The 14,957-nt window shown below is 41.4% G+C and overlaps 1 protein-coding gene across 20 annotated transcripts in view; it reads right to left on the reverse strand.

Moving 5' to 3' along the window:
* Window positions 1-252: 252 nt before the first annotated feature.
* scrib (scribble) overlaps window positions 253-14,957 on the reverse strand; it is a 72,980-nt gene continuing 58,275 nt past the window's right edge. For 9 of the 20 annotated variants that reach the window (XM_064694564.1, XM_064694569.1, XM_064694568.1 and 6 more), the window contains 5 exons: window positions 14,455-14,767; window positions 6,515-6,946; window positions 5,865-6,000; window positions 5,249-5,428; window positions 916-2,935 (listed from right to left, as the gene is read on the reverse strand). In XM_064694564.1, the coding sequence (XP_064550634.1) occupies window positions 1,301-2,935; window positions 5,249-5,428; window positions 5,865-6,000; window positions 6,515-6,946; window positions 14,455-14,767 (2,696 nt within the window). In that variant the 3' untranslated portion in view covers window positions 916-1,300. Of the gene's footprint in view, window positions 686-915; window positions 2,936-5,248; window positions 5,429-5,864; window positions 6,001-6,514; window positions 6,947-8,777; window positions 10,197-14,454; window positions 14,768-14,957 lie in introns of those variants that run through there. The other 11 variants (XR_010437610.1, XR_010437611.1, XR_010437608.1 and 8 more) reach the window with 11 other exon arrangements.

A 14,957-nucleotide genomic window follows, 5' to 3' on the forward strand; every position in this document is an offset into this window, starting at 1 on the left:
AATACTATAGCGGTTTTGCCACTCGTCAGGTAACTAGCAAAATATAAACCTTATGGCACGTGCTGGACTTTAGTTGTCAGCCAATGTATAATCCGCAACTTAAAAAGCCGTATAAAAATAGCATGCTGCTATATTTATCTCAGAAAAAAAAAATGACAGCCGAGCTTTTTCGTCATTGGCATAATTCTGCAAATATTCTGCGTGGGAGCTTATTTTAAATAGAAAGTCGTCGGTGTGACAGTGAAAGATTGATTTAAAAATAAAAAATAAATTGAATTGTTTATTACATTGCAACAATGTTTGTTTGTTTGTTTTTTGTCGGTTTATAAAAAGTTTGTTTGCTTACACGCTAAATACATATCATATAGGTAAATATTTAATCATTTGCTCGGATTGATTTTTTTTACAATTACAGTTTAGTTAATGCATTTGTAGACTGACTATCTCGTAAGTTGTTGTACACCGACCACAAGATTGCAGTAACTAGAATAATGCAACACCAATAAATACATACTGCGAATATTATGTATTAATAAACTTGTTATATTTGATTAGAGCTAGACCTTAATATTATTGTCCAGCATAGAATGGACAGTCGGAATGCTCGGGGTTATTAATTTTGTATACGGGGACCATCGAAATAACTTTTGACCAGCTAACGGCGAGTTTTTCTTTATTTATAATGCTAAAACAAAAAAACGCAAAATTTAATTCAATTGAAAAGCAAACAATAAGGCTTGATGACAAAAAAAATGAATGCGAGTAAATTAAATGCAAAACAAAGTGAAATTATTTAAATCAATTAAATAAGATTTTTGTTTACTGCAATTATGCGTACATAGTTCCTTGGGCTTTAGGTAATTTTAATTGCCATTTTGTTGTTACTGAAATAAATATTGTTAAAGGCTTGCAGGGTTTTTATTTTTAATAATTATGAAATTGTTTTCATTTTACATAATTATGCTTTTTTTTTTTTGTTTGCGCTCGTTTTTATGATTAGTTACAAATGTGTTTTTAAATGCAGCGACAAGTTATTTGCACAATTAATTAAAATTATATACACACATGTATAATATATACTGGTACACACACACACATATATGTAGGCGTATATAAAACGTACATACATTATGTATAACGGCACATTGTTAAATGCTCCTTAATGCGCTGATATGTGACTGTCTATGTCTATGTGGGGGAGGGGCTGCTGGTGAAGGGCTCGTGAGAATATTTGTGTACATGCCTAGTTAAATCCCATACAGACCATGTGTCGTATGCGCAATTTGTCGACATCTATTGCCTATTTCTTTTTGCCTTTGCGCTTGTTTTTGCTGCGATTGTTGTTGTTGCTGTTGTTGTTGTTGTTGTTGCTGCTGCGACTGGTTTGCTTGCTCGCCTCGAGCCTCGGTATGCCGCTGGTGACAATGTTGGAGACTGTGCGCGTTGTGGTCACCACACTGGTGCTGGGCTCGCCTGCGGCTGCGGCGGCTGCCGCGGCGGCGGGCAAGGCCTCAGTGGTTGTGGTTGTGATGGTTTCGCCCTGCTGCCGATCGAAGATTTGGCGCTCGGACTCGCCGGCGCTGAGCAGGCGATTGAATATAGCCTCGCCAGATTCGCCGGCGCCCGATTGCCGTGCCGTTTTCTTTTGCTTCTTTACCACCTCGGTGACGGTGACGACGGCTTTGCTGTCGCTGGCAGCTGGCAGCGTGTAGGTGCGCTGGGTTTCCACCACCGAGTCGCCGTCGGCGCTTAGCAAATCCTCGACAGACTTGCGCAGCTGTTTTGAGATCTCGGCCAGTGCACGCTGCTCGGCCTGCAGTTGGGCCAGGGTATTGCCGCCTGCTTGCTCCTCCTCCGCTGCCTGTTCCTGTTCCTCCTGTTCAGCTTGCTTCATGGTGTTGTATGTCTGTGACTTTTGCAGCTTGTTGCCCGCAGCCACAGTGTTGAGATTCTCGATTACCTGCGCGCCCTGCACGTAGGCAATGTTTAATTGCTGCTCGGCATTGTCCTCCTCATCGGAGTCATCGCTATCGTCGTCCGAGGAATCGCTACTTTCGTCTTCCTCCTCGTCGTCGTCCTGCTCGTCATCGTCGTCGTCGTCGTCGGCCAATTGACTGGCCAATTTACCCATTATGGTATTGCGATTACTGTCCCTGATCAACGCTTCCAGCAACTGCTGATTGCCGTTCTTGGCATCGTCCTGGCCTTTAGTTTTGCCCGTCGGCACAACTGCTGCGCCAAAGTCAACAACATCATCTATGGCGTCACCATAGGCGCTCTCATCGTCGTCGCGTGCATCCACATAGACGTTCTCAGTTTCGCCCTCCTCGTCGTTCTCATTGTCACTGTGCTCCTCGAGGCTCTTTTGCAAATTCAATTTAACGCGCTCATTCTCTAGCAGCTCCTCGAGCACATTCTTCATTTTTGCATTTAATGACAGCTCCGACTTGCCGCCAGTGGGCAACACAAAAGTTTCGCTGCGCAGCAGCGAGGTCGCGCCCTCCTCCAGCTCATCCATGTCGAAGGGCATACCACTCACTTGTATAGTTCGGGCGCAGCCGTCGCCGCCAATGACAGGATTTAGCACCTCCACAATGGTCGTCTCTTTGGCCAGCGTCTGGTGTAGTGTCAGCGGCGTTGCTTTAATGCGTACCTTGCCCGACGAGACGCTGTCAATGGAGGATGGGCCATAGGCATCTGCATCGTGGCGAAGAAACAATTTCTCGTTGTTTGCTTGCACCGTAACAATGGAGGCAGTGTCCTCCTCCTCCTCCTCCTCCTCTTCATCATCATCATCCTCATCATCGTAATCATCGTTGTCGAAATCATCATCTGCCTGCAGTTCCAGCGGCGGCTGTGTATCATCAAGTGTACCTTCTTCCGCCTCAGGCACCTGCAGCTCCAATGAAATGATGCGCTCCTTGCACGTCTCCACCTAAATACATTGGAATCGGAATGCGATACGTTGTGCAATTTGTTTGCTGGCATACTACTAAGTACTAATGAAGGCAACAAAAATCAGCACCAAGCAGCGGGACCAAAACCATAGCTAATCATTTATAAATATATATACATGTTTTTAATGATGTGGTCTACATTACCGTGATTAATATAGAGATTATTAGGAAATAATAGGTGAGTTAAAAGACATGCCAACACACAATACAAACGATTGTTAATAAACGATTAATTTTAAATTTTACCCTTTGCTTAAACCTTTAAATTTTTAGTAAATTAATCAGTTATTGAACTCATTCAGCGATGATTTTAATTCGATGAGTATTTATATATGATAGTCGGAATATTTTGTTCTAAATTCGCTTTAATGAACTAACAGTCCTAAAGTCACGAGGATTCTTTTAACATGTTGTTGTTCCTTCTTATATTTTCTCTAAATGGGTGGATTTGTTCGCCCATTGTCATGGTCTTAGAATGAATTTAAATAAAAAAAAAACTACATTTATTAGAAGCGCTTATATTAATAGCTACAAGTATTTTACGTTTATCAAGCTCGTGTATTGGAGTGTCATATATGAAATATCTCTTTTGCCTTGATATGCTCAAATAAAAAATGAAACAACAATATGTTTTTTTAAACAAGCTATTCAGGCAGATTATTTCACATTCAATATGCAATATGTAAAAATATGTTGAAAGCTTCAAGCACTCGTATAACTTTTCAGAGAAAGAGAAAAATTAATTGCTTTGAAGGGGGGTTTTGAATATATATTTTCAACGAGACAAACAAAATTTATGAAATGTGTAATAAAAGCGTGAATATGAAAGTTGTGTAAATGGACCCCAAGGATAAATGAGGCGGCATGAGTCTCGAGCAGCAGCATCTGCTGGAAAACTGATGGCAACAAGGCCGACACGACTGCAGAGAAAATTGCCATCGTTTGGTCGCTGACAAAGTAAAAGGATTCTATTGCAGTAAGACGATAAGCTGAGGCCGCCCGCTGACAGGCCTCGCACTGAGCTAACTAAGAAACTGGATGCAGCCGTCCCGCAGTGCATTCAGAGCATTTGGGTCAGCTCTGGGGGCCGCTTGCCACGAGCAAAGTTTTTGCTCTCAAATTACCAGAGTTGGCAGCTTGTGGAAGTCGGGCATAAACTTGTATGCCGTTGACATTTTAGCCGGTTCTCGTTCGTAGCGCTTCCTTCCGCTTACAAATTGAAAATCACAGCCAGGCGACAGAGGCAATTTTTAAACACAGATTTGTGGCCAAAAATAGCAGAGGCCGTAAAATGTTATGTTGTGGGTTTTATTTCGATCAGAATCATTAAAACGACGCCCAAGCAAAACGAAAACAAAACTTTTGCTTTAATTTTAATGGACTTTGCCATAAAATGGAGAGCGTCATTATAATGCGTTTGCATACTCAAAATGAATCAAGAATCAGGCCCCAAACGCGTAAAAGTTGCGGTCGTCTCTGCTTTATGGACACGTGACAACAACAAACCCAAAACAAACAATGAAACTCTTTGAAGGTTGAGCCCCCAAAACGGATACGCGCCAAATGGAGCGGCCTGACAGAGGGGGAGCGGGGGGTGGGGGTCTCTAAAAACCACGACACTTAAGACAACAATAACCGGGAAAATGGTATTTGTTGTTGCTGCTGCCGAGCGAGCATCACAGGACCTTTTCGCGTAGGTGCCTCACAAAAGTAGCTTATTGTCCTTTTTATGCGCTGCACTTCAGCCGGAACAGGAGGAGCGGGCCCACAGCTTCAGGTGGGCGGCAGGGGGGCGCTGGCGCAATGTCAACAAAGCCACTGCGCAACTGAAAGCTTAAAACAACAACAACTACAACAAAAAACCAACTGGTAAACATTTGTGGCATGGCACTTACAAGATGTAAAGATACTTTTTAGAAGGCAGCAAAGTTTTGTGCACTTGGAACATAAAAATCATGAGCTCTATAAAATAATTAAGTCGGCGGCGAGACGGCGAATCTTGATGAAATATACTATATGCTATTTACAGTGATACGAGTGTTGGGTGTTCTGTGGGGTGCTCTGTGTGCAGTGCATTAAATGGATTTTAGGATGTGCAAAATACGTGAAGATACTACAAAATCGAGAGCGAGAGCGAGACGAGAGACAGCTCACAACGTTGACGCTTACGAGTACAGAACAGAAGCGGCTTTCAACCAAAAAATGTATAAAACGCTGTTGCATTGCTAACGAAACTCAAATTGGTGCCAATTAAATGTATACAATTAATTTTTTTAGTTGATTTAGCTAACCTCCGTCTCGATGATTTTCTCAATGTACTCGACGGTGCGCAATTGAGGTTGCCCCGTTATGGGGCAGGGCACCTCCTCAGTGCGCCGCACAATTTTCTCATCGAGTATTTTCTCGCGTTCGCGCACGATGACCGGGCCATCGCTTGATTTTATGGCAATTTTTGGAAAGACTATTTTCGGCTGCGTTACAGAGAGAGAAAAATTTTGATATATATATCTATGAGAAATGAATTCCATTTTAAAATTGATTTATAAAGGGATTTGCAATATTGATATCTGATCTTGTTGAGCTTCCGCATTTTCCATTTTCATTTTCCGATGCCCTATTCTAGTCGCTAGCTATCTTAGCATTAGTTACATTTCAGTATGAAACAGAATCATTCGGATGCTTGTTTTAATTAATTTTAGTATATTGCTGTGGTTAGTAAAGCAAACCATGTAGCTCTATGGGTTGTAGTCTTTAGCTGGTTAGGAGTGGCTCAGCCGAAATCCTCGGGCAAAACACGCATGTTAATGGCTGCTTTTAGAATTTTTGGGATGTTTTTTTTTTTATATATTTTGGGGTTTCGCTTGAAAGTGGGCTGGCTTAAAGTAGTCGCGGTAACCAACAACTTACCTCGCTGGCTCTGGACTCGTGTGTGATCAAATCGTCGGTCATCTTGCGCATGTTCTTGATCACATCCTGCGCCTCGACCGCGCCCTGTTCCAAGGAGCGCAAACGTGCGGCACGCCAAGAGGCACGCTTCTCAGCGCTGCGTGTTAAAATAAACACAATATTAGTAAGTCATAGGCAAAAGGTGCTGCAGAAGACAATTCCTTCGTAAAGGCTAATTACAAGTAAAAAGTATGTGTCGATAAGATATACGAAACTAAATACAGAAGTCAAGTAACTAAAACACACACCAAAATAGTAATACAAAAAAAAACTAACTTACTAAAAGAATAAAGTTGAAAGTGTGTCCCTAGATTTACAGAGATTTATATACATAGATATAAGAATATAGGCCGGAGTATCACATTGAAACTAATAGTTGCCTTTCGCTTGTGCGTGTGCATGTATTTTTGCTTATTTGTATGTGTTTGTGTGTGTGTGTGTGTGTGTGCTCGCCATCAAAAGCTAAATAGCAAACGGATACTTAAACTAAATGGCTACGCCTACGAGCTGTTGATTTGCCAGCACATTTGACCTGTGACCTTTGCGGCGACTTCTTCTGGACTTCTGCTCACATGCTTGTCAACTCTTTGACCGCCACGCATTCAACTTACTTCATCATGGCGCGGCTCTTGCCCGCTGGCGTTGCGGGCGAGGCGCCCAGCTCCAGCTGCTGCTCCTCCTCCAGCTGTTGGAGGTAGTCGTCCACAGTGAGGCCTGCCTGGCGTGCAGCTGCTGCCAGGGCGCGGCGTTCTGCCTTCAGTGTGCGCACGGGTATGCGGCTGCCCGAGCCGCCGCTGGGCGTGGCAGGCTGCTCCTCCTCGTGTATGGTTGGCTCCTCGGGCTGAGATTGCTGCTGTTGCTGCCACAGACGTTGCTGCAGCGCGGGCGGCATCACAACTTTGACCTTTGGCTTGGGCAGCAGTGACGGCTTGGGCGTATCGCTAGCAGGTGCCGCAGTGGGCGTGGCCTTGGCGCGCTGCTGCCGCAGCTGCTTGGGTATTTTGCTAGGCGCGTGCGTTGTCTGCGCTTGAGCTTGTGCGGTTCTGTCATTTTTTTTTTTTTTTGTGGGTTTAAGATTTGTTGGGTGTTTCAATTGTGCAAAGTAAAACACATATGAATATACAGATAATATGCAAAACAAAAAGAGTTTTGGTTTTTTGGCCAAACAAACTTGTGAATGTGTAATGCGGTTAGCACATGATATGAGAACGCTTACAAAAACAATGTCGTTAATTCATTTTAGTCAGATGTGTACGTGCCTGCGGCTGCATGCAGCAAACTTTGGCACAGCAAGTCAAATTTGTTGTAATTAAAAACCAAGAAACACATTGAAAACTTTTACTCACGCCTAGCCCAAATCCCCGTCACTGACAAAATCACTTTTTGAACAACTTTGCCAACAAGTGCAATAACATGGCATCTGGAGATTAGCGTGCTAAGGCAGACAGCCAAGGCACTGAAGCGATGCCCACACGCAGGAACAGGGAACAGGGAGCTGGCAATGGAGAATGAAGAACAGGAGCACAGAGTCACAGCCAGAGCCAAAGCTCGAGACAATCTGGCCCAGGCATGGCATAAGCCATGAGCAGTTGCAACTCGGCTAAGTCGTAAAACTTGCGTTGCCATCCCGCTTTACATATCCATATATATGTATAGCACTCTACAAATATATACGTATGTATGCAAAATTAATTTTAAAAGTGAGCACACTAAAACTATTTGCAATAAGGTTTCATCCGCCAGTGGTATTCCACGCACCTCCTCCAACTACTCCTCCTCTGGCTATGCTCGCGTTGCCTAAGTCTGCCACTGACGAACTTTGTGGCCCGATTCTTATACCCTACCCCAGTGATATTGAACATAAAGGGTATAATGGTACAAGTGTATGTAGAGGGCAGAAGGCTTCCTTGAATCTATGAGATTGTCGCTGACCTAGCCTAGGCATGAAGACGTTGACTTTAAATTTAGAAAATAGGTTCTCCTGTGGCTGGAAGAGGTAGATCCACCAATTTGGGATGTATGCTCAGTTCTAGAGTATTTCACTTTTGGAACTCCCCCATATTTATGCCCTTAATATTTTATAATGATCGGACAACAGCTTAGTTAATTACGAACGCATTTCCCATAGTGTGTGCGATTTCAGGGTATCTGCTAGTCGAACACTTTTGACTAGAGCACTCTTGGCTGTTTTTTAAGAACTCGCTGCAAGTGGCTTTTGTCTTAAACAAATTGCTACACACTTTCGGTTCAAGCTTAATGCGAAATTATTGCAGCTGAATCAGCGTGGCTGCAACTTCAGCTTGAGTGATTTATGTATTCCAGTTCACACGCCGCCGTCGGCGGTGAGAAGCTCAGCCACCTACGAGTGAGCAGCAGCTGTCACGGCTGAGAAGCGCATAGAAGGGCAGCTGCAGTGTTGGCTAAGTGCGGCCAGGCTTGACCCGGCCAAGCTGCACTTGTTATACTATTTTTCTTCTCTCTTTTTTTTTACACAATTCGGCGCTGCCATTTGCTCGGCTCGTTTTATTCATTCATTTGTCCTTTCGACTTTTAAATGAACTTTGCGCAGGCACTCCAGAGGGCACCAGCAGACATGCTGGCATTCCGCCCCAGCGGGACAATCCGACCATTATATATATATATATATATATATATAGTATTTAAACGCGCTGAACTTTTGCAATTGACAGATTTATGTATAGAGTGTCCTTATAACTTTTTACAATGTACTTTTACTTGGAATTCGTTTTGCTCCTAGTTCTTGGTTTTCAATATTTTTGTCGAGATTAAGTAAATCGAAATTTATAAATAACCATAACCGAGATATATTTGTTTGTTAGTTAATATGTAAGATGTATGACAAACTGCAATAAATTGAAATTGATTTTCTTCTTTTATTTATTTATAGACATTTTTCCATTATGATGCGAAGTAACAAAAAATACATACATTCATATATAAGATATATGGCACATGTTATTCAGGAAATGCATTGGCAATGTGTGAGCATAAATAGTTGTGGATGTTTTTGGTTCATGTTGTTGATGATGATGCATGGATTTCGTAAACGTAGTACATATATAGAACACTTAATTCGTGTGTGTGTGTGTGTTTGTAATTATATTAATACATATACAATCATATAAATATTTATAAAATATATAATTAAAAAATTTAACGCTGACTACAACAACGTACTCGATTTCATAAACTTAACATGCATGCGTTTGCGGGAATATATACTCAGGAGCTGCGCTTGGAATTGTCGCAGATAAAACTAAATACTGCAGTTAAACACATGAATAAAACTGTTTCAACTTCGGACTTCACCCAACAAGTTTGTAATATTTGTTTAGTTCGTTTATGGAAATTGGTCGAGTTGCCTTTAAAATTAAAACAATGACAAACGACGGCTTCTGGGACTGTGAACAATTGAATACGCAAATGTAACTATTAAGTCAGGAATTACTCATTTATTTAGCTAGGCACTATAATTCCCTCCTCTCCTTTCCCTCCCTTTCTCTGTAAGCAGCTAAACGTGCCTAGAGCATTTTAATTAGACTCCTTGTCCTGCTCTAAAAATCATTATTTTTAATTTTATATTTTCTCCCGTTTTTTTTTTTTCAAATACTAAACGCGTGTGGTAGTAGTATGCTAATAACATGGCCCCTGGCGCTAAGGGCGGTAAGTGAGTCAGTAAGTGGGCGTGTATAACTGTGTATGTGTATGTGTGTGTGTGTGTGTGAGTGAGTACTTTAAAACCGCTGCAGGTGTACGAGTGTGGCAGAGGTGTGTAAAAGCATTTCAAGTGCTGGTGAAGTGAACAACGCTGAGCTGCAGTTTTTTCGTTTTATGTAAAAGTTTGGAGCGAATTGAAAAGAGAAATATCATATCGTACAAGTTGAAAAAAAAAGTCAACATTAACACTATGCTTATTATGTGGGCGTGCGATCTTCTTTAGCTGCATTACATAGTATATTAAAGTATCGCGAGTTACGTAGTCGCTAACATTATAAAAACTTTGCTGCATATCAAAATGGGTGTTCATAGTAATGTAGAATGGAGTTAGTTAGTTTTTAGTCAAATTCTCTCGCTTAGAAATTGTTAATATATATTTATATAGGCTACGTATCTATTTGGTTAGATATCAGAACTTAGTCAATAAACGTGTCACATTTTCATAACTGTGTGATTTAGGCTGCGCGCGTGTGTGTGTGTGTGTGTGTGTATTGGTGTCAGAACTTAGTTTAGTATTAGCTTCTAAATACTGCTTCAATTTCGTCAAGTGGATTCCTGAAAAAAGTTGGTGAGAAGCAGAAACAGAAAGTTTTTGTGATGTACAATTAAACAGGTGCATTGTTACCGGGCTTGCAGGCACTGAGGTACGGATCAGAAAAGCAATTAGATATATAATAATTGAAAAAAAAAAAGAAGGAAATCTCATTGTGGGGGGGCTAAGTAAATGTTCTACTGCCTTTAGGTTTTGTTGGTGGTGGTGGTGCGGCTGCTGCTAAGTTGCTCTCGCTCATTCTTTTCCACTTAATGTTGTCATGGTTTTTCCAACTTTAATTAATATTTATGCGCCAATAGCAACAAACAAAATGTACAAAAAAACAATCGAAATAAACTGAAAAAAAAAAAACAACAATAATTGTATGCGAAGAAGAGCAACAGAAATAGCTAGACACGCACACATATATTTAAAGAGCACCATTAACGCCCTCATTTTAGCTTAAGGTCAAATTATGCTTTTATATCAGAAACACAAAAAAAAATACGGATTTGCATATGCGCTACGGTGCGCTGCGGTCCATTTGTGGACCGAACGTAGCGCCAACGCCATAAAATATAAATTAATTTATGCGCAATCAACAAAACATAAATATTTTCATCTGCATAAAATCACAAAAGCGGCCCAAGAAGCTGTGCTCGCTCACAAACCTGCGTACATAAATGTAAAAAAATAAAAAACCAAAAAAAAAAAACAAGAAAACCACAAAAAAGACACAAAGAAAACAAAATCCAAAGCTGACCAATTGTCTTGACGTCGCGATTAATTCAAGGGCAACCGCTGCGCCAAACGGCCAAAGCCAATCGAAAGCGAGAGCGAGGGAGTCAGCCGCGACTGTCAGCCGCTGGCAAAGCGGTTAGCCAAAGCGTTTAAGCAGCGGCGGACCAACTAGAAATAGTTCATAAATTATCAAACTATAAATTAGCCGATTAATGCACAAATAATAATTCGATTGCGTTTTGCCGACATCGTTGCCGACGCCGACGTTGACGTTAACGTTAAGTTTTGTCGCCACGGAAGCTGGCGAAGAATTTATAAACACGGATCTGAGCGAGCCTTTGTGCTACACAATTTTTATAGATTTAAACGAGTTTAATTTGAATATAAATACGAAAAGATCATTGAGAACATTGCTCTGCCCGCTAATTTGCTGTGGCTTTACTGGCTGGCTATATAAATATCTTCTTCTTTTTTATCGGACGTTGTTCTTTTGTCTGTTTTACGGCAGCGCCGAAACTGAAATTTATGCGCAAAAAAAAAAAAAAAACAAATAAAAATAAAAAACAAGACTAGTAGAAATTCTTGCTGGGAAATTTGTAAATAGGTTATTAACATGTTTGTCTCCTTTTCTTATGATATGAGCTCCAAGGCCGAACGAGGCCAACATAATAACACACATTTAAATTTATGTAAATTTCGGGCCGGGCTGTAAGCCATTTGGTCAGTCGGCTCGGCTCGGCTTGGCCTATGAAGCTGCGCAAATTTGACTCCAAGGTTATCATTGATTTGTTGACCAGTTATGTTGCGCGTCATGTAATACAAACAACATCTTGTTTTTAGAAAATACTAAGCGAGAATTAATTAAAATCATAACGAGCAGTTTGCGCGAATTGAATTGAAGTAAGGAAAGGCTGCCACTCGAATAGATCAAATAGAGTGTGAGAGTTTGAGAGTGTTAGCCTACTTGCTGGCAAATCATCAGCTTAGCTGTCTGTGCTTTGCTTTTGCTTCTAAGGCCATTAATGCTACGTTACAGACGCTTGCGTAATGAAAAGTACATAATGGCTCTTTGTTTGTGAAATATTTTCATAGCAGCCCCGCCCCTTTTTCCGCCCGCTTTCCACTTCTCATACATTTAATTCGCAAACAGACAGCGTTGGCTGCTCGCCTTGTGGGTGGGTTGCGGCTCTTGCTTCCGATGTCTTGCGACTTGTTATTTTGTGCCGCTAAATGATATCTCGTGTTGTCAACCTTTCATGTGCATGCCACGACTTGTTTGTGTGCCACTTTCAGGGGTTATGCAGCTTTGTCAGACTGTTTGCAACACATGACAGAAGCACACAGAACCAAATTTAGCCACAGCCATAAAAGCCATACAAGAAAATGTAGTTCAAACTTTCTATAGGTCATTATGCAACTTTTCAAAAATACTTTAATTTCTCAATATTTTAATTGATTGTTTTTACTTATACTTTACTATATACTAGAGCTCAGGGACTCGATCCTTATTATTGATTGACCATTTCAATAACAGGGTTATGCAATTAAGTTCAACCACAATATCGATTCCCTAGCCTGGGTTGAGAGCTCGCACTTGTTGGGTAATTAGACTCTGCCATTGATTTAAACGACGTGAAATGAAATATTTTTTTTAAAATAAAGTGTTAATAATTAAGTGGTATTCATTTAATAGGTTTTCATTGAACAATACCCATATTGTAATCTATCCGATTAATGGGAGTTGGAATGGCCAGGGTATTTGGTTTTTTGTACGCTTAAAGGTTGAATTTCATGCCTTTATTTTCAGTTTGTTTGTTTCCATTTTGTTGTCCTTCAACACTCTGGAGTGTGGATAAAATTGTATTAAATTACATTGTTGTTGCTCATTACATAATGCTGCCAGAGTCAACAACTAGAAGCAAGTCCGCCATGGGCGACGGCAATACACGCCAGACATACGTTGCCTGATAAACATGTAAAGGTACGCCAGCAGCATGGACAGACGACAGTAGAGCAACAACAAACAAAAAAATAACAACTGCTTGAAGGGTGCTGGAGGCCAACGGGAATGGGAATGACATCAGCAGTGGCTCCCAGTTGCTTTCTGACATACATGAGAGGTACATACCATACTACATAGAGATACTTATATTTAAGCAACAGCAACAGCTCGATGGAGTTGGCAAAAGTTTGCGCGTTGCGGCTGCTACATGTTGCATGCAACTTCGAGTGACACTGACAGGGATTTTGTGGGTTAACAAATTAAGTCGCAGCGATTATTATTTATTTAAATACAGTTCCCGAGTAGCACTCCTCAAAAGATCAGAGGAATCCTTTATAAGCAGGATTTGTTGTCGCTCGCGCTTCCAGGATGTTTTCGCATAAATTGAAATCCACGCACTGCCTAAAATTATGCGTAGCTGGAACTGAGCGCGCGTGTGTTTGCCCGCCCACAACGCGACCTTTTCAGTTGCCCGCCTGCCATTAATGCTGGCTGCGTGGGAGGCGCCACGAACGCAACAATTTGCGGCTTGCTTGAAAAATGAAGTTAACCAATTGCGAAAACAGCTGGCATTTGGCCTGCGGGAATTGAATTTTCAGCCAGTGCACAAAAGCAAAACTCTGCCAATCGAGCCAGCTCGCGGGCATGGGAGAACATTGCGTATACGCGATATGCTGCAAAATAAACACACAAAGCGCCGTAATGCGAGAATAAATTTGGCTGCTACCAGTAGAAGCAGAAGTTCTATGCCAGAGCCTTTTCATAGATAATGTCGAGTTATGCGCCACTGGATGGATATATTAAAATAGAACTCGCTCTCCTTCTCCTTCTCTTTCTCTCGCTCTGCCTGATGGCTGAAGAAATATGAGGCACGCATAAGAGGCATAACATGTTTTTAAGTGGCAAAACGCCTCAGAGGCTCTCCTGCGATTTACGAGTCCAGACAACGCCTAAGTGCTACTTAAAACTTAAACCGCTTTGGGTGTATATAAGTGTGGGTACTTAATATACTTAGATATATGGTATATATGTAACTACATGTAAGGGCTACTTATTTAACTTGAATAGATGCTTATAACATACACTACGTTTCGATAATGATGATCAGCTCCGTCAATTGGCTGGATGTGCGGCATGTGGAGTGAAAAATATGAACTACGATATATGTTTGTGTCTGTGTGTGATAGACAGAGAGAGAGAGAGTGTGTGTGTATGCTTATGGATAATTTAATTTAAGAGCAACATAAATCAAAGCGTTTTTTCTTTGCACCGGCACCAGCACCAAACCAAAAGGCAGCAGTAGAAAACTTTACCAATGCCTAAAACTTAACATGAAGCAAATAGATAAGACAAATGCACAAACACCTTGGATTATAGCTAATATGTGTCGAAGTGTGCGATTGTGTGTGTGTCATTATCGTAATTGTGTTGTGGAGTGACCAATTGTGGACGTGTCTGTGCATTGAAATGTAACAGAAAATGCAAAAAGAGCGCAAGCACCAATGATCCAATAAGACTTTGCCATGAAGTGCACTTACCTCATGTCCTCCGCATCATCGAACTGCGCCCGCACAACATTGTCAACGACATCCCTGCGGCCGCTTGCCTGCAGTTCGTTGTGGTCCTCGTCGTCGTCGTCGTCGTCGCTGTTGTATTCGCTGCTGCCGCTGCTGTTGTCAGCGGTATCCTGTTGCTTATCAGGATGCCTGCCATCGTCGTCCTTGTCAATGTTGTCATTGGCAGCATCTAATAATCTGGATTTCTTATCACGACGCAATGTTGCAATTTTCTTTTCCTCTTCCTGCCGCAACTTTTCGACTTCGTCCTTTGACAGGAACGAAAAAACTTTATCTGCAATTTATAGGATAGAGCAAAACCACTTTAGTTAACCATAAGCCAAAAGCAACTCTTTTTAATGCCACCCTTCACTTAAAGCCGCCAACATTTTATTGCGATGAAACTGCAGACCCTTCCCCCCCTCGCCCAACAAATCCCCTATATAAATACTAAAAGCTAGTAAAAAAAAATATAAATTAGTTAA

This window comes from Drosophila montana, unplaced genomic scaffold (assembly GCF_035044405.1).
Source record: "Drosophila montana isolate Dmon_TW-CO22-7 unplaced genomic scaffold, ASM3504440v1 contig_3733_1, whole genome shotgun sequence".
NCBI lineage: Eukaryota > Metazoa > Arthropoda > Insecta > Diptera > Drosophilidae > Drosophila > Drosophila montana.